Source organism: Zalophus californianus, chromosome 2 (genome assembly GCF_009762305.2).
Source record: "Zalophus californianus isolate mZalCal1 chromosome 2, mZalCal1.pri.v2, whole genome shotgun sequence".
NCBI classification, from domain to species: Eukaryota; Metazoa; Chordata; class Mammalia; order Carnivora; family Otariidae; genus Zalophus; species Zalophus californianus.
Genome location: NC_045596.1, coordinates 170,573,973 through 170,597,466, shown reverse-complemented (window position 1 = coordinate 170,597,466; position 23,494 = coordinate 170,573,973). Strand labels below are relative to the sequence as shown.

Below are 23,494 nucleotides of genomic sequence, written 5' to 3'. Positions count from 1 at the left end.
GCCGAAGGCAGATGCTTAACCATCTGAGCCACCCAGGCGCCCCTAAAAATAAAATCTTAAAGAAAAACAAAATAGAACCCAGATCTCTACTCTCTATGTATGGTTTCCTGTTCCCCTTCCTAGTCAGAATATTGATAAATTCCCTTACTGGTGTAAGGGTGTGTTTCAGCACATGGCTCCTCATTTTCCATCCTGAGCCTGTTTCGTATTCGTTTCCCAAGTGTATAATACCATAGCTGTTCCATTGGGATTTCTTTATCCCTCATCATTTCTGCCATCTCTGTGAGGGCTAATCCTTTGTTCTAGGTCACGTTTCTGGCACTGTTAGGCAAGAGTTTATAGCAACTGAAGACAGAGATATACATTACAAGTATAGTATCCTTCTTAAAGAAAAAAAGATTTGGCGTAATCAAGGTAAAGGAGGAAGACAAATCAAATCTTGGTGTCACCAAAGTTTCTGCTTTTGTGCTCCCAGGGTTGGGATCTTGTATACTCCTTGTGTTGGGAGAGACTGAGTCACAAACAAAGCAGCCCCATTTATCCTGCTGTGAAAACTTCAAAGAAAGTCTCTGAAGTCTGGGAGAGGACAACAAAGGGAACAGCATTTGCCATGTGAGCTGCAAAAGCCTGTAAAACAATGGGAGAATATGAAAGGCTTATATATCTTATATTCAATTAGTCCAACTGGAAAGGACTCAAGCACCAGTGTCTCAGTGAGGCTCTGTGTTTTATTGTCAGATGTTTCTGGCCTAGATTTTGTCCAGTAATGAACTCAAAATGGCAGAATTCCATTGGGTAAACTCCAAATGAAAGCTAGGAAGAACACTGAAAAGTGGCCAGGTATTTTTTTATACCACTCCTACGAAATCCTATATCCATTCTCAAAGAAAGACCTTTTGATAAGTAGTGCAAGCCAATTTAACACTGTGCCCTCTTGTAATTTTGCAGGGTTCTGTTTTGCTATTGCTTCCCCCTTTTAATTCCCCTAGCATTGCTAGGCAACTCCATGTCTTGCAGATAGCAGCGCTGATTACATTCTCTGTTTCCATGTAAAAGTCTCCCCTCTCCACTTAAAAAAAAAAAAAAAAAAAAAGGAAAAAGAACAAAAAAGACCAATAAAAGTCACAAATTTCAAAGGAACTGGGAAGAACAAAAATTCATAACTGACAAAACCTGAAGAGATTATATACCAATTTTTTGTTGAGAAAGAATTTAAATTTTAGCAGCTACCTTTTTGAAAAGAATTTAATCAGCCCAGCCTTTTCTTCCAAGTCATTTTGATTGAATCAATAGGAAAAAAAAATATGTGTCTCTCCCTAAACAGTTTTCTTCTGTACTTAATGAAAATCGCTGTCTACTGCACACTGCAATTATGTTTCCTAAGGTCTGTATTAATAGAGGGATAGTGGAAAATGGAGCAAGATGAGTGGAGATGGTGTACGCCAAACCAATACATAAGTGCAATTAAGGCTGGAAACAAAATGGCCTCCGGTATTGAAAAATAGATGCATTACTTCCCTTCGGTTCTTCAGTGCCGAGCTCAAGCACAGGGCTTGACTTAATGGCTTTGGATTGGGTCTGCAAAATAACTCCTGCCAGTCCAGTAGGAGGGAAGGATGCCAAGAGGCCAAGGACAGCAGGACCACATTCGAGCAGATAGAGAGGTAGAGAATTGTCCGTGTTCTTTTAGGAAGTTGGTCGTAACTGCTTATATATCTTCGGCCAACATATTCTGTATTTCAGCACTCCCAGAGAATTTTTATATTCTTATTGCTTAACGTTTTTTTCCTTCAGAGTACTAATGGGAAATGCCTAAGACCTGGGAGTGTTTGGAGTAGACACAGAATCTTTTGTATTTCCAAATTGGAAGCGATAAGTCCTTGCAGTTGTTAAAGGCTGCAAACTGCCTTTGGTCTTTCTGGTAATTTGGTCCCGTCATCTAAGAGTTCAAATAAGAAGAAAAAAGATTGTGTGTTTTCACGCAATTTAGCTTGGAAAACCCAGAGCTAGAGTTCTTTGCTGCAAAAGGCACAATTTATTTGACATGAGTTACTGTGTTTGCACAGACATGGTTATACCTCTTAGTAATGTACACTTTCAGTTCTGGGCACGAGCCAAGGGGTCCTCTTTCAATTGTTCTGCCTCATTTCATTTGGAAATATGGGAACTCTTCTTCCTGGTGTTTTTCCTCTGTTAACATCTGGAGTTGAGAGGTAATCCCAACCCGGGGAATCATGCCCCTGAGAAACAGGCGGAGGGTTCAGTACCAGAGAAATTAAGAGATTTAATGTAACAAACAGGCGGACGCACACACAAACACACCCCGAAAAAAAAAAAAAAAAAAAGAACCAGTAAAACCCATCCTTGGCAATCAAGGTAATGTAGCCTGTGGGAAGCCTGAGTTATCAATAAGCTAAACCACTTCTTTATTGTTCAATAAAAACAGGAGTTCCCTTAACAACGCTCCATGGCTCTTATCTTATTCTACCTTGGAGATATTGAACTCTAATGAGTGAAATAATGTGTATTCCGATGTGTTATGGGAAAAGTCTCAACTCCGGTAAACTAATCTTTTTCTTCTTAAAGAATATCATTTCAGGGCTTTCATTGTGTGTGATTTCTTTTTTAAACAACTGGAGTCCCTCTCTGGGGATAAAAGGTTAATGGATTGTGTTGAGCAAAGGGAGAAGAGTAGAAATAAAAATGTATTAAATCTTTAAAGTTTGTATCCAAGAACTTTGCCATGCTAGTGATGGGGATTTGAATATAGTTTCTTTCCAGAAAACCATTAATTTGAAGTTACCTTCGATGAGTCACAAATCACCAAGGTACATTTGGGAAGCATATATTTTAGTTCACGTAACACAGAAATAATTAATCTCTCAGGTGTCCCATTGACAGTTTGTGGGTTTAAAACTCACTTTTATAGAAACGTTCTTCCATCCCACCCCAGATTTCATCTTGTTCATCCCTCTGCTTCTCAGAGAGGACTGACCTATTCTTAAAAGGTTTTCAGGAAAATAGTATGAATTCTTTCCATAAACTTGTGACAGAATATGAAGACCTTGTTTCTTGTGTCCAGTTTAACCTTAGCTACAAAAAACTGGAGTCTGTTTACACTCACTCCATCCTTAGCAGAGATGGAAAGCAGCTCACCCTGTATGTAATTTTTAATAACAATTCCTGACAGGGACCAGAGATTTGTTGAAAACACTAAATTTTTTACCAGCGCCTTTTGACTTTTCCCATTTTTTCTATTCGTACAACACTCAGAAGTATGTTTTAAGTAGGAATGATAAGAATCTAAAAGAAACCCTGAAGACAGGAGTGGTTAAGAAACATGGGTAATCAGTGTTGGATGGCACCATGTTTGTTTGAAATCTGGCTCTCTCTTTGCAGACTCTTTTATGTACATGTGTTACCCAACTGCCTTCTACCTCAGTTTCCCCAAGTGTAAAAGAGCCATAATTTTATTTACCCCGTGGAACTGCTATGAGGATTACAGAGTCTGAGGGCTTGGCATCTAGCAAGTTGGTCGATCAAGGTTAGCCTTCGAAAGGATAAATCTAAGATGGCTTATTATTCCTTTTTTTTAAGTGGAGCAAGTGACTGTTGATTACGCCTCCAAAAACAAATAGAAAATTGTGGACTTTTATAATTCCAAAAAGACAAAAGCGCTGATAATATCAAGAGGCAAATACTGGTCTTTCGTAGAAGAACTTGTTCCTGGCCTGCGATTCATTGCTTCAGTTTGCATTCAGGCTTTATGTTATTCTCCAAGCCAATGGTAGCACCGTGGGAGGCAGAAGTTGTATGATACAGACCCTGACCTCAAGGCATGATCTACTCACAGCAGGTAATTTGAGTGACTGCTGGAAAGGAAAGTCACTGATGGGACAGCAAGGTTGGAAATCATGACTTGCCCACAAAGCTGTGAATGTGATGTCTGAGTGAGTCATTCAGGGTTATAACCCTACTGTGTCTACTCTGGGCTCTTGAGTTTCCCTCTCTCTGCTATCAGACAACACTATCAAGTTAATTTGCTTTCCTCTGCCAGACACCTCTGTGCTGATTAATTCTAATCTCTGGTGTGGAAGAAACTGGAGAGCTTGAGTGTATTCTGAGTTTCTGTACTTAACACTGAACTTGTGGTGCTTCTGAGGAATACGTGGAGTGATTATTATCTTGGGGAAACTAAAGAGTATTCATTAGGCATTGCACACATTCAAAGGATTACTATTTTTTTTTATTAAAATACATTTTAATCTTGTTGCTAGGATGAAGTGGCAAAAGACATTTAGCCCTAATTAAGCATCTGCCAGTAAAATGAAATATGGTCCTACCTTTTAATTATCTACATTTAACTTCCTATTTTCAATAGCGCGTTGGCCTGAAGATATCTTATCTAAGGTCCCCAAAGAAATGGAGGCACACTTCCATGGAAATACTTCCCTAGTATCTCGGACTTTTGAAACTTCAAATATGTGTCCTGATTCAGGTGTCCTTAGGAGAGCCTTGCTTTACATGTCATCCTAACTAGGTAAGGGGAGAGACTTCAAGTCGCTGGTGGATTGAAGCTCCTGTTGTTTCGAAGAGGTGGGAAGCCACTCCTGTGTGGTCCTGAGCCATCCGCACTCCCGTCATGGCGGTTTTCATGCCGCGTCGTTGGGGCAGGTTGAGAAGTCTCCTGCAATATCCTGTAAGCTCCTCCAGGGCAAGAATCTTGAGCATCTAATCTTAAAAAAAGGGGGGGGGTGGTGAGAGCAGGGTGCACCTGCGTGCCTCAGTTGGTTAAGCATCTGCCTTTGGCTCTGGTCATGATCCCGGGGTCTTGGGATCGAGTTCCTCATCGGGCTCTCTGCTCGGTGGGGAGTCTGCTTCTCCCTCTCCTCCCCACTTGTGCTCTCTCACGCGATCTCTGTCACTGTCTTTCAAATAAATAAATAAAATCTTTAAAAAAAAAAAGAATTGAGCATCTACTTTGTCATGGTCTCCTCAGCCCCTAGCAGAGTGGCAGGCATGTTTGATGTGCTGGGTTATTGTTTTCAAATAATGTATGTTGCAAACCGTGTAACATCTTTGATGTATTTCCTATGATGTGGGACCTGTGGCAAGATAAGAATAGGAACAACAATAATGTGGTGTTAGGATGAAATAAGGTCATGCATGTGATGGCACTAATAAAGTAAAGGGCTATAGAATGGTAGAATAATCAGTAATGATAATGGCAATGTTATTCAAAATATGGGGAAGCTTCTCATTGTGGAAGCCTGTTTTCGCGGCTCCAGCCCTGGATGAGGAAGAGGCACATGAAAAGCATTCCCTTCTAGAAGTGATGGATCACTTCCTCCAGCAGAATGGTTGTTTGTTGTCTTCTCAGGAGACTGTGGAGTAAGGACGGACTGTCTCAGAGCCAAATACAGGCATCAGAGGGGACTGAGACACCTTGGCAAATAATGGTTCACCAGAGCAGGCTCCTGAATAGGAGATGGTTGCTTTTCAGGAGGAGTTTGATTTTTTCTTTTCCTCTCCCGAAGAATTGAGGAAGGCCCTATGCTACTCATGAAGCTATACTGGAAAGAGTTTTTTGGAGCTTTGTCTACGGAAAGCAATATCCTCGTTCTCTTGGTGAATCCCCAATTGTGAAACATTACAACATGGAAAACGAAGCACGGGGTTGGTCAAACGCTGAGCTACACTGGCCCAGGGAAAGGGCCACAGAGCCTTGGATGAGAAGACAATTCACCAAAACCTGGTTTGCTAGTTTCTGACTTCGTCTGGGTGGTTTTGGGATATGAACAGTATCTCCAAGGAGGAAGAGGGATCCTTAACCTCCCGTCTTGAATCTAGTTATCCAGTGTAGTTAAGCCAAGCATCCAGCTACAGAGGGACCTCCAAACGACTGAAGGACAGGAAGCTGTGAGGGGTGGCAAGCATCAGAGAGCTGGGTCTAATTCCTCCCCAAGTACCCATCACCAGGTGTATGTGAGAGCAAGTTGGCAACCGTCACCACGGCAGGATGCTGCCACTGGGCTTTGTGGAAGTGTGATAATGAGCAGTAGATAAAAGACGTGGGACAGCTGTTAGCCACCGGGCTGCAGTTGGCATGGTGCTGAATGTTCTTTCTTTTCTAGGCAACAAGTTAAGACTAAAGCTATAGAGCCCTCTTATTAGAAGTTGGCCAGGAATAAATGATTTTCCTTCTTTTTCTCACAACATCTCCCTTCCCGCTGTCTTCTGTATTTCTCTTCTTAGAACGCTAAAGCACATACCTTCATTTAGTTTGAAAATTCTGTAACTTTTAGTCTCCCAACAGGATTAGACCTGCTAAGAGTAACTAGTGTTTTCTATCTGATAAATAAGGGGATTACAGCAATAACTGCTGTCAGCATTTTTCTCATTTAAACAAATAAAGCTGACAAATGATGAAGTTCTTCGCTGCTCTGTTATGTTTAGTACATGCAGAGCAATTATTCATCTGCTGCCAACATTAGTCTCCGTACAGCTGAACCATCCAACAGCGTAGAAAGCTTATTAGCATATCAGTCCCATAGTCATATTTTTATATTCTGGAACTCTAGTCCATAACAAAGGTCGATGGTTATAATTTACACAATAATTTAAAGGGTTGGACTTTTCCGTGCTTATCAGAGTTACACAAGTTATGAGGTACAGTGGTACTCTTATTTATGAGACATCATCTTCTGTTTGCCTAGGAGTTTTGCTCCTCGGTAGCACTTCCTACGAACAAGTTAGCTGCCTTCTTTGGAGATGTCGGAGGGGATGGCCGTCTCTGAAGCACTGTTGGATGAACCGCAGTGGAGGGGAGTGGGTGGAGGTTTCCTTAAATAGAGCTGTCTCCATGGATGTTTGTCACGTGCACACTTGTGTGTGTGTGTGTGTGTGTGTATGTGTATCACTAGACAGCTGTAATGGAGATTTGAGAAGAAATACGCTATTTAAAAACTTTTATTCAATAGAATTATTTCTTGTTATGGTAGAGATAAGTGTAATAGAAAGTATTCATGGTTTTCCAAGAGTTCTGTTAGAGGGAATGATTTGACGACACTGAAGGCTTCCCGTGGGAAGAAGGCCTAATCCAGACAGATAGTGTATTTGGGGGTGTGGGGGTGGTGATGTCACTTGTGGCCTTTCAAAGAAGCCTGCCACCCCAGTGCTCCCTGCAGGGAAAATATACTGTGTTTAGAAATAGTTGGTTTATATTCACTTGGCTTCTCCAGTCCCCTGGGAGAGCCTCTGTGAAGGATTGTAACTGAGCCATCCTAACGTTGAAACTGTGACTTCAACATCGGGCTTTCACCTGCAGTTAGTCTAAAGGAGGGGGTAGTTAGGTAGGACGTTCACGGTGACGGTCCGTGGTCTACAGTTTATGCTTCCCAAAACAAACATGAGGCTTTCTGTCTCTGTGTCCTTGTGTCCGTGTTTAGTTTCTGTATTTGATGCTCTGACATCTTGGGGTCTTGCTGCCCCTGGAGGGACTGTCCTGCCAGAGGGCTGGCTGATTCCCAGAGAAAACCAACAACTGGCTTGTGAGAGTGCCTTTCATGTGCAGACCGACCAATCCAGAGCCCATCCCCCTAGCCTCTTCATTTATTAAGCTCTCGGACTCCAGGGCAATAGGCCCCTATCCTTGCATCAGAACCAGGAACCTCACAACTAGGGACAGCCATTATGTCCCAGAGCCCACTGAAATTATTCAAACTAGTCAATTCTAAGCCTGTTTACCCTGCCACTTCCCATGGAAACCACAGTAAAGGCTCTTGCCCCCATTTCCCCCATACCCTCCTGCCTCCTAGCATCCCCCAGGCGGTCCTGCATGGTGTGTTGTGCCTGTTGTTTCTAGTGCTTTCTGAGTGTAAAGGTCTCCTTTCAGGACAGGTGTTTCTGTTTTGTGTGCATCTTACCATACCTCAGTAAAACAAATCCTGGGTGTACTCTTAAAACACCATGGTGCCTAGATGAAATCATAGCAAATTTTGATGTTTGGATGTGGAAACTACCTATTTCATAAGCACGATCATCCTGAACCATTCTGAGGTGGTGTTTGTCTCCATTTCCAATCTAGAGGAAGCTGATAACTTAGATGTCCTAATAAGATGCGGAAAGAATAAATACATAGAATAGAATTGAATAGGCCCACCTTAGCTTGAGCACATTTCTAGATTTTTTTTATGTTAGTCACCATACATTACATCATTAGTTTTTGATGTAGTGTTCCATGATTCATTGTGTGCGTATAACACCCAGTGCTCCACGCAGAACGTGCCCTCTTTAATACCCATCACCAGGCTAACCCATCCCCCACCCTCCTCCCCTCTAGAACCCTCAGTTTGTTTCTCAGAGTCCATAGTCTCTCATGGTTTGTCTCCCCCTCCGATTTCCTCCCTTCATTTTTCCCTTCCTACCACATTTCTAGGTTTTTAAAAATTTATTTGAAGGGGGTGCACCTGGGTGGCTCAGTCGTTAAGCATCTGCCTTTTGCTCAGATCATGATCCCAGGGTCCTGGGATCAAGCCCTACATCGGACTCCCTGCTCAGCAGAGAGTCTGCTTCTCCTTCTCCCACTCCCCCTGCTTGTGTTCCCTCTCTGGCGATCTCTTTCTGTCAAATAGATAAATAAAATCTTTAAAAAAAGAGAGAGAGAGAGTACAAGCAAGTAGGGGGAGGAACAGAGGGACAAGCAGACCTCTTAAGCTTATAATTGAATGCTTCTCTGAGAGACCCCTGATTCCTAAATGATGGGCATATTCTGTCTCCGTAGGTCCCTTGGTCCTGTGACAGAATCTCTGACACCTGGATGCATTGATTTGGTGTTCTCTCTTTTCCCTTCCACTAGTCAAAGTAAATCATCCACCGTTTGCCTCAAATCAAAGAGAGAAATAGAACAGAAGCCCTCTGCTCAACAGCCCCAGTTCCTTACTTTTGTTTATTTCAACTTATTTTCAAATCCCCAGCATGTGCAGCTGCACTCCGGTCTGCTTTCTGTCCTAACCGTTCCTGTTTTGTCTGGTGGCTTAATTTTGATTCTCCTTGTCTCTTTCACATGCCAACCCCACCTCCTCCTCACCCTTATCTTCCCCCTCAGACTTTATATTTGTTTAAGTGCAAAGATGAAAACACCAGCGTCCATCAAAACCCCTCTAAGGGTCCTTTCCTCTTCAGTGCGGGGCACAGCTTTGGGGACACCCACATCTCTGACAGGGAAAAAAGTATACTTCTGCACTGGCCCAAACAGGGAAACGTGAATTATCAACTGTCATCAAGATGATTTTCTATATGTGGTCCCTCGTCAAAATTGAGAGAATGTAACTCCATTTGCACACGGTGATTTATGTGGTCATAAAACTCTCTTTCATCACACACTGTAAGTAACATGCTATGGACTGGGGAGAAGGAAATGTCTTCCCAGCCTTGACTAATCCGACACCTCTGTTCTTGTTCTTTAAATCCTCTCACCACCCAAGATAGAATCCCATTCCACCTCCTCCCTCAGGAGCCCCTGGCTCATTTAGTTATACTGATGATTCTGTCCCGTGAATTTCTTTTGAATTTAAAGGAAAAAGCATAATCATACACTTACTATTTCTTTAAATGGTCCCTGCATTAGTCTTATTTGAATAATGAAGTGTAAGCACCTAAAATACCGGGACAGAATTTTAATTTTTGAGATGGACATGAGCATGGTGTTGGTTTTACTGGAAGACAGATCTAGGTTCAAACCGCAGATCTTCCCTTATGAGACCGTGTAACTCTGGACAAATGAATTCATCTCTCTAAGACGGTTCTTCTGTGTGCATAGTGGGGATGCGATAGTTTTTCCTGCATCAGTGTGTTGTGAAAACGTAGTGAGTAGATTAAAGGCTTATCGTGATGCTAAGTACATAAGTGGAATTCAGTAGGTATGACCCCTTTTTCTCCCAGAGCAAGGCACAGCCTCAGCATATAGGGTGGGCGGAGCGAGCACGCGGACCATCAGGGCTGCTATATGGCTCATGATGATGGGACTGACATGGCTAGCGAGGAGTGTCCTCTTTCATCCTTGGCACCCTGTGCAAGGTGACCATTCTTCCCAAAGAAAGGAAGGCTGATAGTCCTTGGTCAGGGGTTTGGAAGCAACTCACACTCCCTTGTCAGCAAAACCCAGCACATTTTCTGTTAGGAGGATGCAAAGTAATGAATAATAATAAACATTAAGAGGTGGCTGTCTTAGTTTTATCTTATTTTGCAGATGTAACCTCAGCTCCTCTTTCAATAAGAGCCTCTCCTTCCTTTCCTTTCAGATGGCCACTGCTAAAGGAGCCTTCCTGGGCTCTCTTGTCAGGGCTTTGAGACTAACATAGTTCAGTTTGTCTGCATCGCATTTGTTGTCTGAAGCTTGTGAAGCCAAGACTTGGCCTTTCCTTGGTTTCCTTGCCTGTTCACACATGATCATGGTTCCCTCTTTCTCCTAAGCCACACTGCTAGAGCCTTGCCCACTGCCATATCCAGGGGGAGGGCCATTTAAAACCACCTGGAACTACGTCTCTGGGGTCCGTGTGTTGAGGCCTCTTTACCTTCTAGAATCCCAGAAGTTAATTGTGATACTACATTCCTCATAGTAGGTTTTACCCTAAGAAAGACCAAGAAAGAGCACCAATCAAGGTCCTGTGAAAATTATATTGTATTGGAGCCACATTGGTGGGTAATACTTAACACTCATGTTTTCCAGCCTACTCAGCTGTTGGAATTTAATTAGCAGCAATATATTATTGTCAGAGTAATTAAAACCTTGCCTTGATTAAAAACAGAATTGTTTAATTAACAAGAAAAGGTTTGGCTAACCTTAACTTTCTGTTTGAAAAATACAGCGGCCTCAGTGGATCTGCTCTGTCTCCCCATCAGGCTTGAAGGTCCGGGAGGTGTTTATCAACGTCACCAGACAGCAGGTAGAGGATTTCCACGGGCCAGAGGACTACTGGTGCCAGTGTGTGGCCTGGAGCCACCTGGGGACCTCCAAAAGCAGGAAGGCCTCCGTGCGCATAGCTTGTGAGTACATGAGGGGTGATGGTCTCGTCTGGTAGGAATGCGGGCCAGAGTTCAGTGCAGCCGAAGAGGGGCTTGGGCTGTGCCGGGTGCTTCTGTAGACTCGAGATTAGCGGATGTCAAGAAACTATCACAACGATCTCTATCTCTGCTAAATTTCCTGTTTTAAAGTTGTATTTTAAATGTTTGATAATTTCCTCTGGCGTACAATAAGCCAATCAGTTACGATAAGCGATTCTGCCTAGACTGTCAGAGTGCAGGTGTCTTGACAATGCCGGGAAAATCAGTTCCTGAGAGAAAGAAACCCAGGTGAATGGGTTCTGCTGTTCGTTGTCAGTGACGAAGTTCAAGGGGCATTGATGGAGAAAAGGTGAGCAGTGACTGTTTACTGCTCTTTCCAGCAAGTCTGCAAAAATAAGACATTAAAGATTAAGGGATTTTTGTAGCCTACTATTAAACCTCTTGCTTCTGAATCTTAAAACATGGAAATGGGTTTTAAAACTGCATGTGTTTGACCCACGGAGAACTCCAAAAAAGGAAAAAAAAAAAAAAAAAGACACTGGGGGGGGGAAGAAGAAGAAAATTGCTTTTCAGGAGAGTCCAAGATTTCTTCATCATATTTCAGCATCAGTGTTTTTATCATCTCAAACATATTTAGAAGTACAGAAACTTCCTTTCTCCTCCCTTAAAATGTCTTCATTCCCCTACTCCCATTCTCCCACCCTGACGGGTCCCCATAAAACCTCCTTTGTGAACCCAGGAGCGTAAAAGCTCCTCCGGAAAGAAATTGAGAGAAGGAGGGCAGACTTCGTTATTGTTGTTTTATTCAAATGCTGCCTTTTGAGAGTGCCATAAAGAATACGGGACAAGGGGGATTTATTTGAGGACTCAAGGAATTCATAGCAGATGTCGATGGTTTAGGGATTGAGAATAGGAATGAATTGCTATTTGCAGAGACATTTATGTTTCTTGGGAAATGAAATCTTCTCAAAATATGCATTTCACCTTCACTATACTGGCAGTTTGGGAGGCCCTCTCCTGGATGTTGACTGAGCCCTACTAGGCCAAGGAGAAGAGGTCATTGTGTCAGCTGTGCTCTTGATGGAAGAGCCATGGGAAACCATTTTCCTATAGTTATTTAGTTAATTTTAGCCAACAAATATTTTATGACTCGAAACTGGCGGTCAGCTGAGAGAGGGGAATAATATGTTCAATTTTTACTTTTCCTTCCTTAACACCACCAGATCTGTGATCCCCACATGGCTTCGGCTAGGCTAGTCTTGGTATTTGGTCCTGGTCAGGGGGAAGCGGATTATCTTCCAGGCTCTCTCTCTCTCTCTTTCTCTCTAGAGGCCAGGGTGCCTGGGTGGCTCAGTCGGTTAAGCGACTGCCTTCGGCTCAGGTCATGATCCTGGGGTCCTGGGATCGAGTCCCGCATCGGGCTCCCTGCTCAGCAAGGAGCCTGCTTCTCCTTCTAACCCTCCCCCCTCTCATGTACTCTCTCTCTCTCTCTCATTCTCACTCTCTCAAAATAAATAAATCTTTAAAAAAAAAAGAAGAAAGAAAAAGAGAGGCCAGACAGCACAGGGGATTTCAACATGGCCTCCCTCCCACGTGTGGCTTCTCCACGTGACTTTTCCTGATCCTCCCCTTCCTCCACATCTCTGAGGCCCACATGGCCTATTCTAGGATTTACTAGAAATAGCCTCTCACTGATCTGTCACCTCCAGGCTCTCTCACCTCCACACTTGCTTGCTTCATTTCTGATTGTCACCTGCTTGCTAGAAAGCTCCAGGGGTTTTCCCCTCGCTTACAAAGTTTGGCAAAGAATAGCTCCAGTTCTCCTTTGTTCATGTCCCATAACCTTTGATCATGTACACCATATCCTTCCAGGCACTTGGCTATTCTGAGTATCAGCCTCACTCCTCTGAAGTAAGCCTTTGCGCCTACAATTTCCAGGGTCACCATGTGTACTGTGGTGGTTAGGAAGCCAAGGACTGCCTTCCTCTCGGTTTCTGGTTCCACTAGTTGGTTTTGTGATGGTGGACAAGTTATTCATCTCTCTGTGTCTTAATGTTTCTAATGATAAAAGGGTGCCTACTTCAAGAGTTACAGGTATTGATAACTAGAAAGTGTTTAAATCTCTACCTGGCACAGAGAGTTAGCCCTTATCAGTTATTAGCTGTTGTTTTATGACATACTTGAGCCTCCAAAGAACCGGTATCACTCCTCAGTAGGTGTCTTACTACTGACTAAAACTAATTGTACTGAACTAAAATTGTAGTGCCTTAGCAAATTTTCTGCAGATTATGGCTATATGGACTCTAAAAATCCATTTTAGGGCAGCCCTATGATCCAACTCTCCCAAGCATGATAGGATCAAAGAACGTTACAAATGGAAAACCCTGTTCTATCATTTCCTGCCTTTTTAGAGTTGTCTGATACTTTTGTGGTAATAATCTCATCATTCTCTTCGAGTATTAAAAAAATCATTTTGTCATTCTTGTATATGATATGCACATGTAAATATGATAAGCATGTGATTTTTAAATTAAAAAATTATCAATAAAACCTGTATTATGCAATCTCCTGTATTTAACATATTTTTAAAATTTTTTCCTGTGTATCAAGTGACACATCCTTTAATTTATTTAAAATTATTTATGTAAGTCAAAACATGATTTGTCATTAAATATTGCGTTTGACTTGGGTACCAGTGTACATTAAAATGTAAATTGAAATTTAACTATGTTTAATGGCATCAGAAGTGGAGGGGAAAAACTTGCCTTTAGGACCTTGCTTGAAATTCTTTTCATTTGCTTGTAGGGGGGGAAAAACGGCACTCTCTCTCTCTTCTCTCTTTTTAATAACTTTCATGTTTTGTTGAAATAGATTTCTGGCTGCTATTTGCAAGTACTTCCCAGCAAATAACACATTGCACATGAGGATAGTCTTTATTCCCAGTAAATGAAAAGCCAAATTGGATATAATTGTCACTGTGTTTCTTCTTTTTAAGATTGGTTTTTGAAGTACTAAAGATATCTTAATGTGCTAAATATTTTGATAGATGAATGTAGCTTATGAATCTGATGACAATTGTCTTGAGGGGACTTTGCAAAATTAATATCATTTTATATTATTCATTAAATTACTGTAGTTCAACATCAGAGCTCTGTATGCTTCCTACATGTAACCGATGATGCATTCAGAATTTAACAATTTTGAAACTGCAACAAGCAAAACCTTCATGGCAATTGGGGCATTCAGCCAAGGGGTGTATTGACTGGAGTGACTTGACGTGATCACATTAGGTAATCTCTGCAAGAATATCAGGAAGCTCACTGGCGTGATATCACTTAGACATCATTTGATTTTAAAGGAAAACAGGATAAATACAATTATTTTATTTATTTAACTCATATTTTTATTGACATGGACCCACGTGGGTTATTAGTTAAATGTGTAGATTCTTAGCTTCCACCCCAGGCCTGTTGAATCAGATTCTGGAGGAGGCACCAAGGAAGCTGTGTTTGTATGAGGTTATTCAGACAGTGCTGTGATCAGGTAACCTTGGGACATCCTGCCCAGAGATAGTGCTTCTCAAACTTTGACATGCATGAAAATCAACAGGGATCTTATTAAAATACAGATGATTCAGTTAAAATGACTCAGTAAGTCCGGTCTGAGGTCTGAGATTCTATTATTTGTAAGAATTCCTAGATGATGCTGCCAGTCAGTCCGTGGGCCATAATTTGAATAGCAAGACCCTAAAAAAAAAAAAAAAAAAAAAAAAAAACTTTATGAAGCACTATTTGGGAAATGTTGATTTAACCCATTTGTCCAGCTGCATCCTTTAATACCTTTATAAGTGATGTTCAGAAAAGTTAGGTTGGCTTGACCGAAGGTCCACCCAGCAGATGGCAGATATCGTGGAGCCAGATATCACACCCATTCACCCCTCCTCCGTGCTCTTGCTACTATTCCATGTTGATTCCTTTCTATCAGATGGAATTTGAGAACCACCATAGAAAGAAAAGTTCACGTGCATTTAAGTGTTTCCTTAAGGAAAGCGGTGATTGCCTCTCCATTCTGTTTCTGGGTAAATTCTTCCTTGTGGTAAAGTTATTGCATTTATTGAATATATGTCAATGCATGTAAGTTGTATGTATTATATACACACACACGCATATATGAAGCCACAACACATTGCTGCCTTTGCCTCGAGAAAACAGCACGGGCTTTGTTTTAGTAGCCAAAGTGCCTGTCATCTTAAACTTGTATTTTCCTTAATAATTCCACACTGTGTCAGGGAGATGTTGGCCGCCTTCCAAATGCCTGGGGCAGGAAATAGCTGAGGCCCCGTTTCAAAAGTGATCTTCTAAAGGTAAAAATAAATAAATAAAGCCACCCCCCACGCCACCCCCACCAGGTTGGCAGAAGCCCATCTCCAGGGAGGGACTCCCACGGGCCTTCTCTCGTCTGTCTGATTCAATCCAGCTGGAGGTAGCCGGGCCGCTGTGGTATCTGTTACTTATGCTGCTGGACCATTGTCAAAACTAGGAATATTCAATTATTCCTAGTTGTTTACTTTCATGTGTGAACATTTGGCTGCTTAGCTATTGCTTTTCTTGCCCGCTTTTCTCCCTCTTCTTCATGGGCTTACAAAATGTTCTGCCAGTATCATTAACCCTTCGTTGGTCAACTGATGCTTGAGACGTGGGCCTTTTCTTGACTAGAAGAGCTGGGGCTGGAAAGAGGGGAAGCCGGTGTCTGTTAGAGTCACCTAGCAAGCTGCCCTTCTCGGAAAGCAGGAAACCACTGTTTTGTTGATTTTTTTTAAAAAAAAGATCTATAAAATATCCTGAATACAATTTAAATAGGCTGCTTCTAAAATATCTGTGCCGTTGTGCCAAGAATGAGTGGAGAGTTTAAAGGAAAACCTCATTTAAAAGCTGGGGAACTCTCTACCTAATTTTATAGGCACACAGTAAAAACAGTATTATTTTTGTTTCTTTTTTTGGGGTGGTAGTTTCTTTTTGGAAACTATAGAATAGAGACCGCCAGTTAAACCTCCATTATGGATATCAGCTCCATGGCGCTGATAATTTCACCTGCTCAAAACTGTCAATGAACCCCTTCCTGACAGCACATTAGATACAGAAATAAATAAAAGCACATCTGTCTGATGGTCAGATGCAGCCTTAACCTACATTTCTAGCCTTGTCTCCCAGCACAAGTCATGCAAGTGTGCTGAGCTCCCACTAAGTTAGCACAGCTCAGATTCTGGACATGAGACCCACTCTTCCCCTCTGTGATGTGCTCATATTCTTTCTCCTCCCTGGAGCGTGTTTTTAGCCCCACTTTGCACTCCTGCCTCTTTCCACCTCATTCCCACATCCAAGGCACATCTTGTATGCTGCCTCCTTTATGAAACCTAGTTAACAAATCCCTTAATGCTAATTGACCTCAGCACCTGACAAGCCAGCTGAGCCATTGACAAAGATACCCACCCCCCCCCAACCCCACGCCTCCCTGGGCCCCATAGCATCTCCAGCTTCAAAACCGATAAGATCTAAATATCCACTTCTGAGTTCTCATAGCAATTTATTTAGTACTTGTCCCATGGTACTTACTATAATTTGCTCAGTATCATAGTTATTTTGAAGTTATTTGGTGATTTATTTCCCTTCTTAGAATGGAACCTGCTTTAAGATTCAACTATATCACCCTCACTGTCTTGACTTGTGAGCCTACTACGGAGACTGACAGATAACATTCCTGGTCTTAGGAATGTTTGTTTTGGTTTGAAAAGGTGGCCTCATCAATGCCAGATCTGATTCTATGAAAAGGACATCTGTTAGTAGTTTGTCACGATTGTGTCCTTGTGCTAACAGGGCGCCTGGCTTCTTAGAGAAGCCATAGCTCAGCGGGATGTTATTATAAGGATCATATCTGTCCTCCCTGCCTTGTGCATACTCCTAATGATCTTTACTGCCGTAAAGAAAGGGTCAAAAGGGATTTGGGAGTAGGTGAATCATTACAACCATACAACTCTGTGATACGCGGTGTGTGGCTCTGAAGGAGGCCAAGACCACCAGCTCTGCACACAGTGTCCGTTTCTCTCTTTTCAGCCCATGGAATTCACTCAGAGGTCATGGGAAAAAATTGTTAAGACCTCTCAGTACTTGGTAGAAATTGCACAAAAGCTGGAAACCCTCCTTCCCCTCTTTATGGAAGAATGTGGCCAAAATAAGGAGAAAATATTATTTTACTCTGCCAAAGGCTGATCCTTTCCTTTAGACTGAAAGTAATTTACAGTTCACCCTTCAACACCATGGGAATTAGGGTCGCTGACCCCCCTCCATGCAGTAAGAAAATCCACCTTAGAACTTTTGACTCCCAGTAAGTTAGGTGCTAATAGCCTATTGATTGGAAGCCTTACAGATAACAAAATTGACTAACAAATATTTTGTATGTTATATGTATTATACACTATATTCTTACAGTTAAAGCAAGCTAGGGAAAGAGAAATTTTAAGAAAACCATAAGGAAGAGAAATTACATTTATAGTACTGTATGTATAGAAAAAATCCACACATAAGTGGACCTGCGCAGTTCAAACCTGTTGTCCAAGGGTCAACTGTATATGAATATTATCGAAGATATGAAAGTCAGGGCCTCCAGACCAAGCTGGACACCGTATGGGAGCATCTAGCGAGGGAAGGGAATGGGGGTTGAAATGCAGCCTGCACCCCACCAACCAGGATGTGTACCTGGACCATGGTTGCAATCACCTGAAGGCAGGGGCTGGTTTTTCTCAGCACAGAGGTGATTTTTCTCAAGCTGTGTGTTCACGTGTGTCTAATTTACACAAAAGTGCCACATAGGCTTGTGGCAGCAGGACTAGGGTACGTAATCTGTGGGACTGAGTGCAAAATGACAGTGTGGGTCCCCTTGTACAAAAATTAAGAATTTGAAGCCATCCACATGGGAGCCTTCAGTCAAGCAGGGGGCCCTGGACCACCTGCTGGCCCCATGCCCAGGAAGCCAGCTGTGAGTGGCAGTAATGTGATGGTTTGGGAAATCACTTCATATACATAATGTTTATATAAAAAGGGAATAATAGGCCTAGAAAGATCAGGGACTCATTCATTCTGATTCCATGCAGAATTGGGAACAGGATTATTCTGTTTTACTCCAAAGCCAGAGGTAGCATCATAGGATCTTAGTTTTCAAATGCATATTTGGGGTCAAGTTGGCAACTAGAAATGTTCATTGACAAAGCATTCTTCTTTTGGCCATGTGCTCCTGTAAACTGTGCATAGGCCGCCAAGGGGCACATGTCTGGTGGGGATTCTCTAGAAGGAATTACTGCGCTAGGTGAGTAGGTAGAATATACGCTAATAGAGGTTTTTAATTTTTTTTCCTCTATTTTGACGTAATTTCAGACTTCAGAAAAGTTACAGTGTAGTACAAAGAATCCCCCTAAGTCTTTTACTGAGACTCTTGAAATGTTAACATCTTACCACATTTGCATTGGCATTAGCTCTCCTTCTGTGTTTATATATGTTTTTCTATATAGACTATTATGGTTTATTTTCTGACATGTTTCCGGTTAAACAGCAGCAGACATGATGCCCCCTTTCCCTTAAATACTTCATCGTATATGTTTTTAAAGAACAAAGGTATTTTCTGATATAACTAGTAGTATAATTATGAAGAATAATTATAGATAATAAATTATGAAGAAATTAACATGGATACAGTACTGGCATCTAATCCTGAGACCTTATTCATAGTTCATCAATTGCTCAGTAACATCCTTTTCTAACCGTAACAAAAATCATCATGGGTTATATTCAGCTGAAAGGTCACTTTAGCTTTCTTTAATCCAGATAATTCCTCAGTCTTCCTTTGTCATGCATGACATTGAGTGAAGTGTAAATCTCAGTTATTTTGTATAATGTCCCTCATTTTGAACATGTAAAGAGGAGACATCAGCCAACTAGAAAGGACTCCCCCTGGTCAAATTTGGGACAGTTTGAATATCAAAATAATTGGCAATGATGGGTGATAACTCAGTACATAACCCAAAAATCCGTACTGGTATTTTGAAATAATGACTGAATAAACATATAAATAAATGGGTGCAAAGGGAGAACCCTTCCCTTAGAATAAGTGGATAAATGAAAATCATTATTTAGCACCATCATAATATTCATTGATTCAGACAGGTGTCCTGGATGCTTAAATTAGAGGGTAAATGTTTCAGGAGTAACAGGATACTGATATAATCTCAAAGTATCTCTCCACAAGATACTTAAGAATTACCAAGGGGAAATGCATAGCTTTTCAGTGAAAAATCCTGCCAGCTACCATCTTTATCAAGTGATGGATGTTGACGTCACCAACAATGGGACCCATCGGCAGTGTATGTCTCCCGATGTGATGGACAGAGCAGACTGAATCACTTAGTGCTGTTTCTTCCGAAAATGTCTAATCTATATTTAACCATAGGAAAACATTGGACCAAACCTAAATTGAGGAACATTTTACATAAGAGGTCATTTTTAACTTCACACGTCTCTCAAAAATGCCAGCCCTGCATGTAACACTGCAGGGATGTTCTGGGGAGACAAGAAACCTCAGAGTAGACATGCTGCCTCTCTCTGTAGCATCAGGCATACTTCCCTTTTAGGTCAGTCGAATATAAACATGGATTCAAGGAGTAGAAAGCAAAATTTTCTTAAATTGTGTGAAGATGCAACTTGAAACTTTAAGGCCATTTTATGCATGTCCTGTCTTTTTAGGCCCTACCCGTCAATGCAGTGCAGAGATGAATCTGTTCTCCTCTGCCCGCCCATAGGGACACTTAGGTAGAAAGTGTGAGAAATACTGAACAATAAGACATGATTCTGTGAACAGAGTAGAATGGTTTGGATAGAATTGATTAAAATGGTGCTACTATTGCACTACTGGGTATTTACCACAAAGATACAAATGTAGGGATCCGAAGGGGTATGTGCACCCCAATATTTATAGCAGCAATGTCCACAATAGCCAAACTGTGGAAAGAGCCAAGATGTCCATCGACAGATGAATGGATAAAGAAGATGTGGTATATATACACAATGGAATATTATGCAGCCATCAAAAGGAATGAGATCTTGCCATTTGCAACGACGTGGATGGAACTGGAGGGTGTTATGCTGAGTGAAATAAGTCAATCAGAGAAAGCCATGTATCATATGACCTCACTGATATGAGGAATTCTTAATCTCAGGAAACAAACTGAGGGTTGCTGGAGTGGTGGGGGGTGGGAGGGATGGGGTGGCTGGGTGATAGACACTGGGGAGGGTATGTGCTATGGTGAGCGCTGTGAATTGTGCAAGACTGTTGAATCACAGATCTGTACCTCTGAAATAAATAATGCAATATATGTTAAGAAAAAAGAAAAAGAAGAAGATAGCAGGAGGGGAAGAATGAAGGGGAGTAAGTCGGAGGGGGAGACGAACCATGAGAGACGATGGACTCTGAAAAACAAACTGAGGGTTCTAGAGGGGAGAGGGGTAGGGGGATGGGTTAGCCTGGTGATGGGTATTAAAGAGGGCACATTCTGCGTGGAGCACTGGGTGTTATGCACAAACAATGAATCATGGAACACTACATCAAAAACTAATGATGTAATGTATGGTGATTAACATAACAATAAAAAATAAATAAAAATAAAATGGTGCTACTTTGGGTTTACTTGTGCACAGTTGAGCACACCCACCTGAAAGATGGGAATTATTAGTTAGCGGCACGTTACTTCATGACATGACCTACTGTGGATGTTGAAAAAATATTCCCCAAATACTATTCCTTCGTGCTACTTTTTGCTGACCATTATTTGACCGAGAAGGATTTGCAAAAATATGGCCACCACCTTTTTAGCACTACCAGGCTGCTCTTCTTGTGGTAAAAATAAACCTTAAACTTCCTAGAAAATTGCCATTTCTGTAAACACTGCCATGTAGTAGGGAGGAGGACACGGATTTTATGTCATCCCTCGTTTTCTCTACTAAGGAACTCTGCTGATGGATAATGCAAACAGCTGTTAAGCAAAACAAAAATAAAGCTTTATTAATCTTTGAGGACTCTGAGCTTTGGGATAGTATTAAATTAGTCTTGCATCCCTCCTCCAGAATAAGGACATTCTAGAAATTTGATAAGTAGCCAAGGAACGCTAACTTAGATGTAGAAGTGTTCGCCATCCATGAATGATTCTCTACCATGTTCTAGATAGCGCAGCCATAAATCAAATTCCATCCCTTCCTGTGAAGAGTTTACAGTCTAGGGAAGGGCTGTGTTCAAAATAAGTATTTTCAATGAGGCATGTTCGTCGTAAGCTCAGTGTGTTTTGGGAGGGGCAATTTGCTGCTTCTCAAGATCTTAGATACACTTCCTGAGTTACTGTCTGAGCTACTTCCTGAGAAAGGAGGAGGGTTAACAATTTAAAGAACAGGGCAAAACAACAGGTGGAACAGTATGTACTACTTGGGAAAACTAAGAGATGCAGCTAGAAGTAGATAGGGTCACATTATGGAGGGTGTTTGAATTCTGTTGAGTTTAGACTCATCCAGGATGTGGCCAGGTACCTTTGAAGTATCTTAAGCAGGGTAGTGATGTGACCTTGTTTTCTAAATCTCCTGCCCTCCCTTTCCCCAGAGCCAGAGAGATTTAAGGGGAACAAGACCAGAACAGCAGACCAGGAGTGAAATGCTGTAAATGGTTAAGGGGTGAATGGAGAAAGAGCCACGAAGGAGACTGGGGTTGGGGGAAGAAAGGTTGAAGAGGCCCTGGGAGACCTAAGAGGGGGTGCAGACGTGTATGAAGGAATCAGTGGTCATTAATGTCCATGTGATCCAAAGATGAAGGTAAGAAGTGAGAAGAGTCAGTGAGATGTGATCACCTCAAGGCTCAGTGGATCTGGGCAAAGCAGTGTACTGAGAGGAGTTGTTAGGAGATCATAGTGGATCTAGGAATCCATAAGAGATGAGAAAGCAGAGGTGGTATGAACAGTCTTTTCCAAAAATTTGACCACAGAGAAAAGCTAGAACAATGACTAGAGTTAACCATTTGAGGAATGTATGGTGATTTAATATAAGCATGAAGATTAGAAGGGTTCATATTCTCAAAGCACATGAAGAAGGACCAGGAGCAGCAGAAAGTGTGAAGGAGAGGTCAGAAGAGCTGGCTTTGCATTCTGGGTTCAACCAACTAGCTTTGTGCTCCTGTGTAGAGTTCTCCAAACCTGCTGCATGTGAGAGTCACACTAGAGATGCTTCGAGATTAAGGTGACTGGACCTCGCTGGAGACCCACAACATCTGAATCCCTGGGGGATGGGACCCAAGCTTGCTTTTTATGACTTTTGCTGTCTTGTCTTCTCCTTCTCAGTACCCACAACTCTGTTTGCTGTGCAGGTTTCTCCTTCTCTTCCCACTTCTAAGTATTGGGGTGCTCTAGGCCTCCCTCTTGAAACCTCTTCTCTCCTCAAGCCCCAGACTCTCCCCAGGTGAAATCTTTCCTTCCATGGCTTCAGGTCCTGTCTCGACTGCAGATGACTCTCAGCCCTGACCTCACACCTCATCTCCTGACTTCTTTACTCACTGCCCACCTCGTATATCTAGGAGGCATCTTCAATGTAATACATGCCAAAGAGAATTCTCTTGGTTTTCACTTCGTCAGCACTGCTGCAAATCTGTGTTTATTCTCCAATCTTTCCTGCTTCAGTAGTGGCCCCTCAGGTGCTCCTGATAAGACCGAGGCATCATCCTTGACTCCTCTGTTTCTTCCAGCCACGTCCCACCCAGTAGCAGCTTTATCTCCAGAACAACCCTGAATTTGCCCACTTCTCTCCATTGGTACTAACAGTTGTTATTCCTTTACTGTGATGATCTCCTCCCTGCTTTCATTCTTAACATCTTAAAATATATTCTCCACACTGAAGCCAGAATGCTTTTGCTCCCAAAAAGGTGCACAACTTCTGGCTGGCGTGATCTCTTAGATCCTTCTTGTTCTGGCAAGATTGATTTGAAGTAAAGCAGAATGCAGGTTTTCTTCCTTTCACTCAGTTGCCGTATGGGGCCAAGCAGGGGGCAGGGGTGCTAGATGTTTGGTGGTATATTCCAGTGTTGACATGCTCAAGACACTGGCCACATCCTGTCCTGATCGACCTTCCTGGTCTTGGGGAGACCTGGAGTGGGGGAAGAATCAGAGAATCAGAAAGCTAAAAAGGCAGGTTAAAAAAAAATTCTTCTTACTTCTGGGGTGGCTCTTTCTTTTGGACTCTCTTCCCCCACTTTCTATTCCCTACCACCCATCCCCCCCATCTCAGCTGGTACTGAATTCTAATGAGACGGTGGGTCTGGAAAGCTTCAGATTACTTTTAGGTCATTTCTTTTGAAC

The 23,494-nt window shown here is 42.1% G+C and overlaps 1 protein-coding gene across 7 annotated transcripts in view; it reads left to right on the top strand.

The window, feature by feature from the left end:
• Positions 1 to 23,494, top strand: part of UNC5D (unc-5 netrin receptor D) — a 524,695-nt gene that overhangs the window by 305,945 nt on the left and 195,256 nt on the right. For all 7 annotated transcript variants that reach the window (XM_027600322.2, XM_027600321.2, XM_027600320.2 and 4 more), the window contains exon 3: positions 10,903 to 11,046. In XM_027600322.2, coding sequence (XP_027456123.1) covers positions 10,903 to 11,046 — 144 coding nt within the window. The remainder of the gene's footprint in view (positions 1 to 10,902; positions 11,047 to 23,494) is intronic.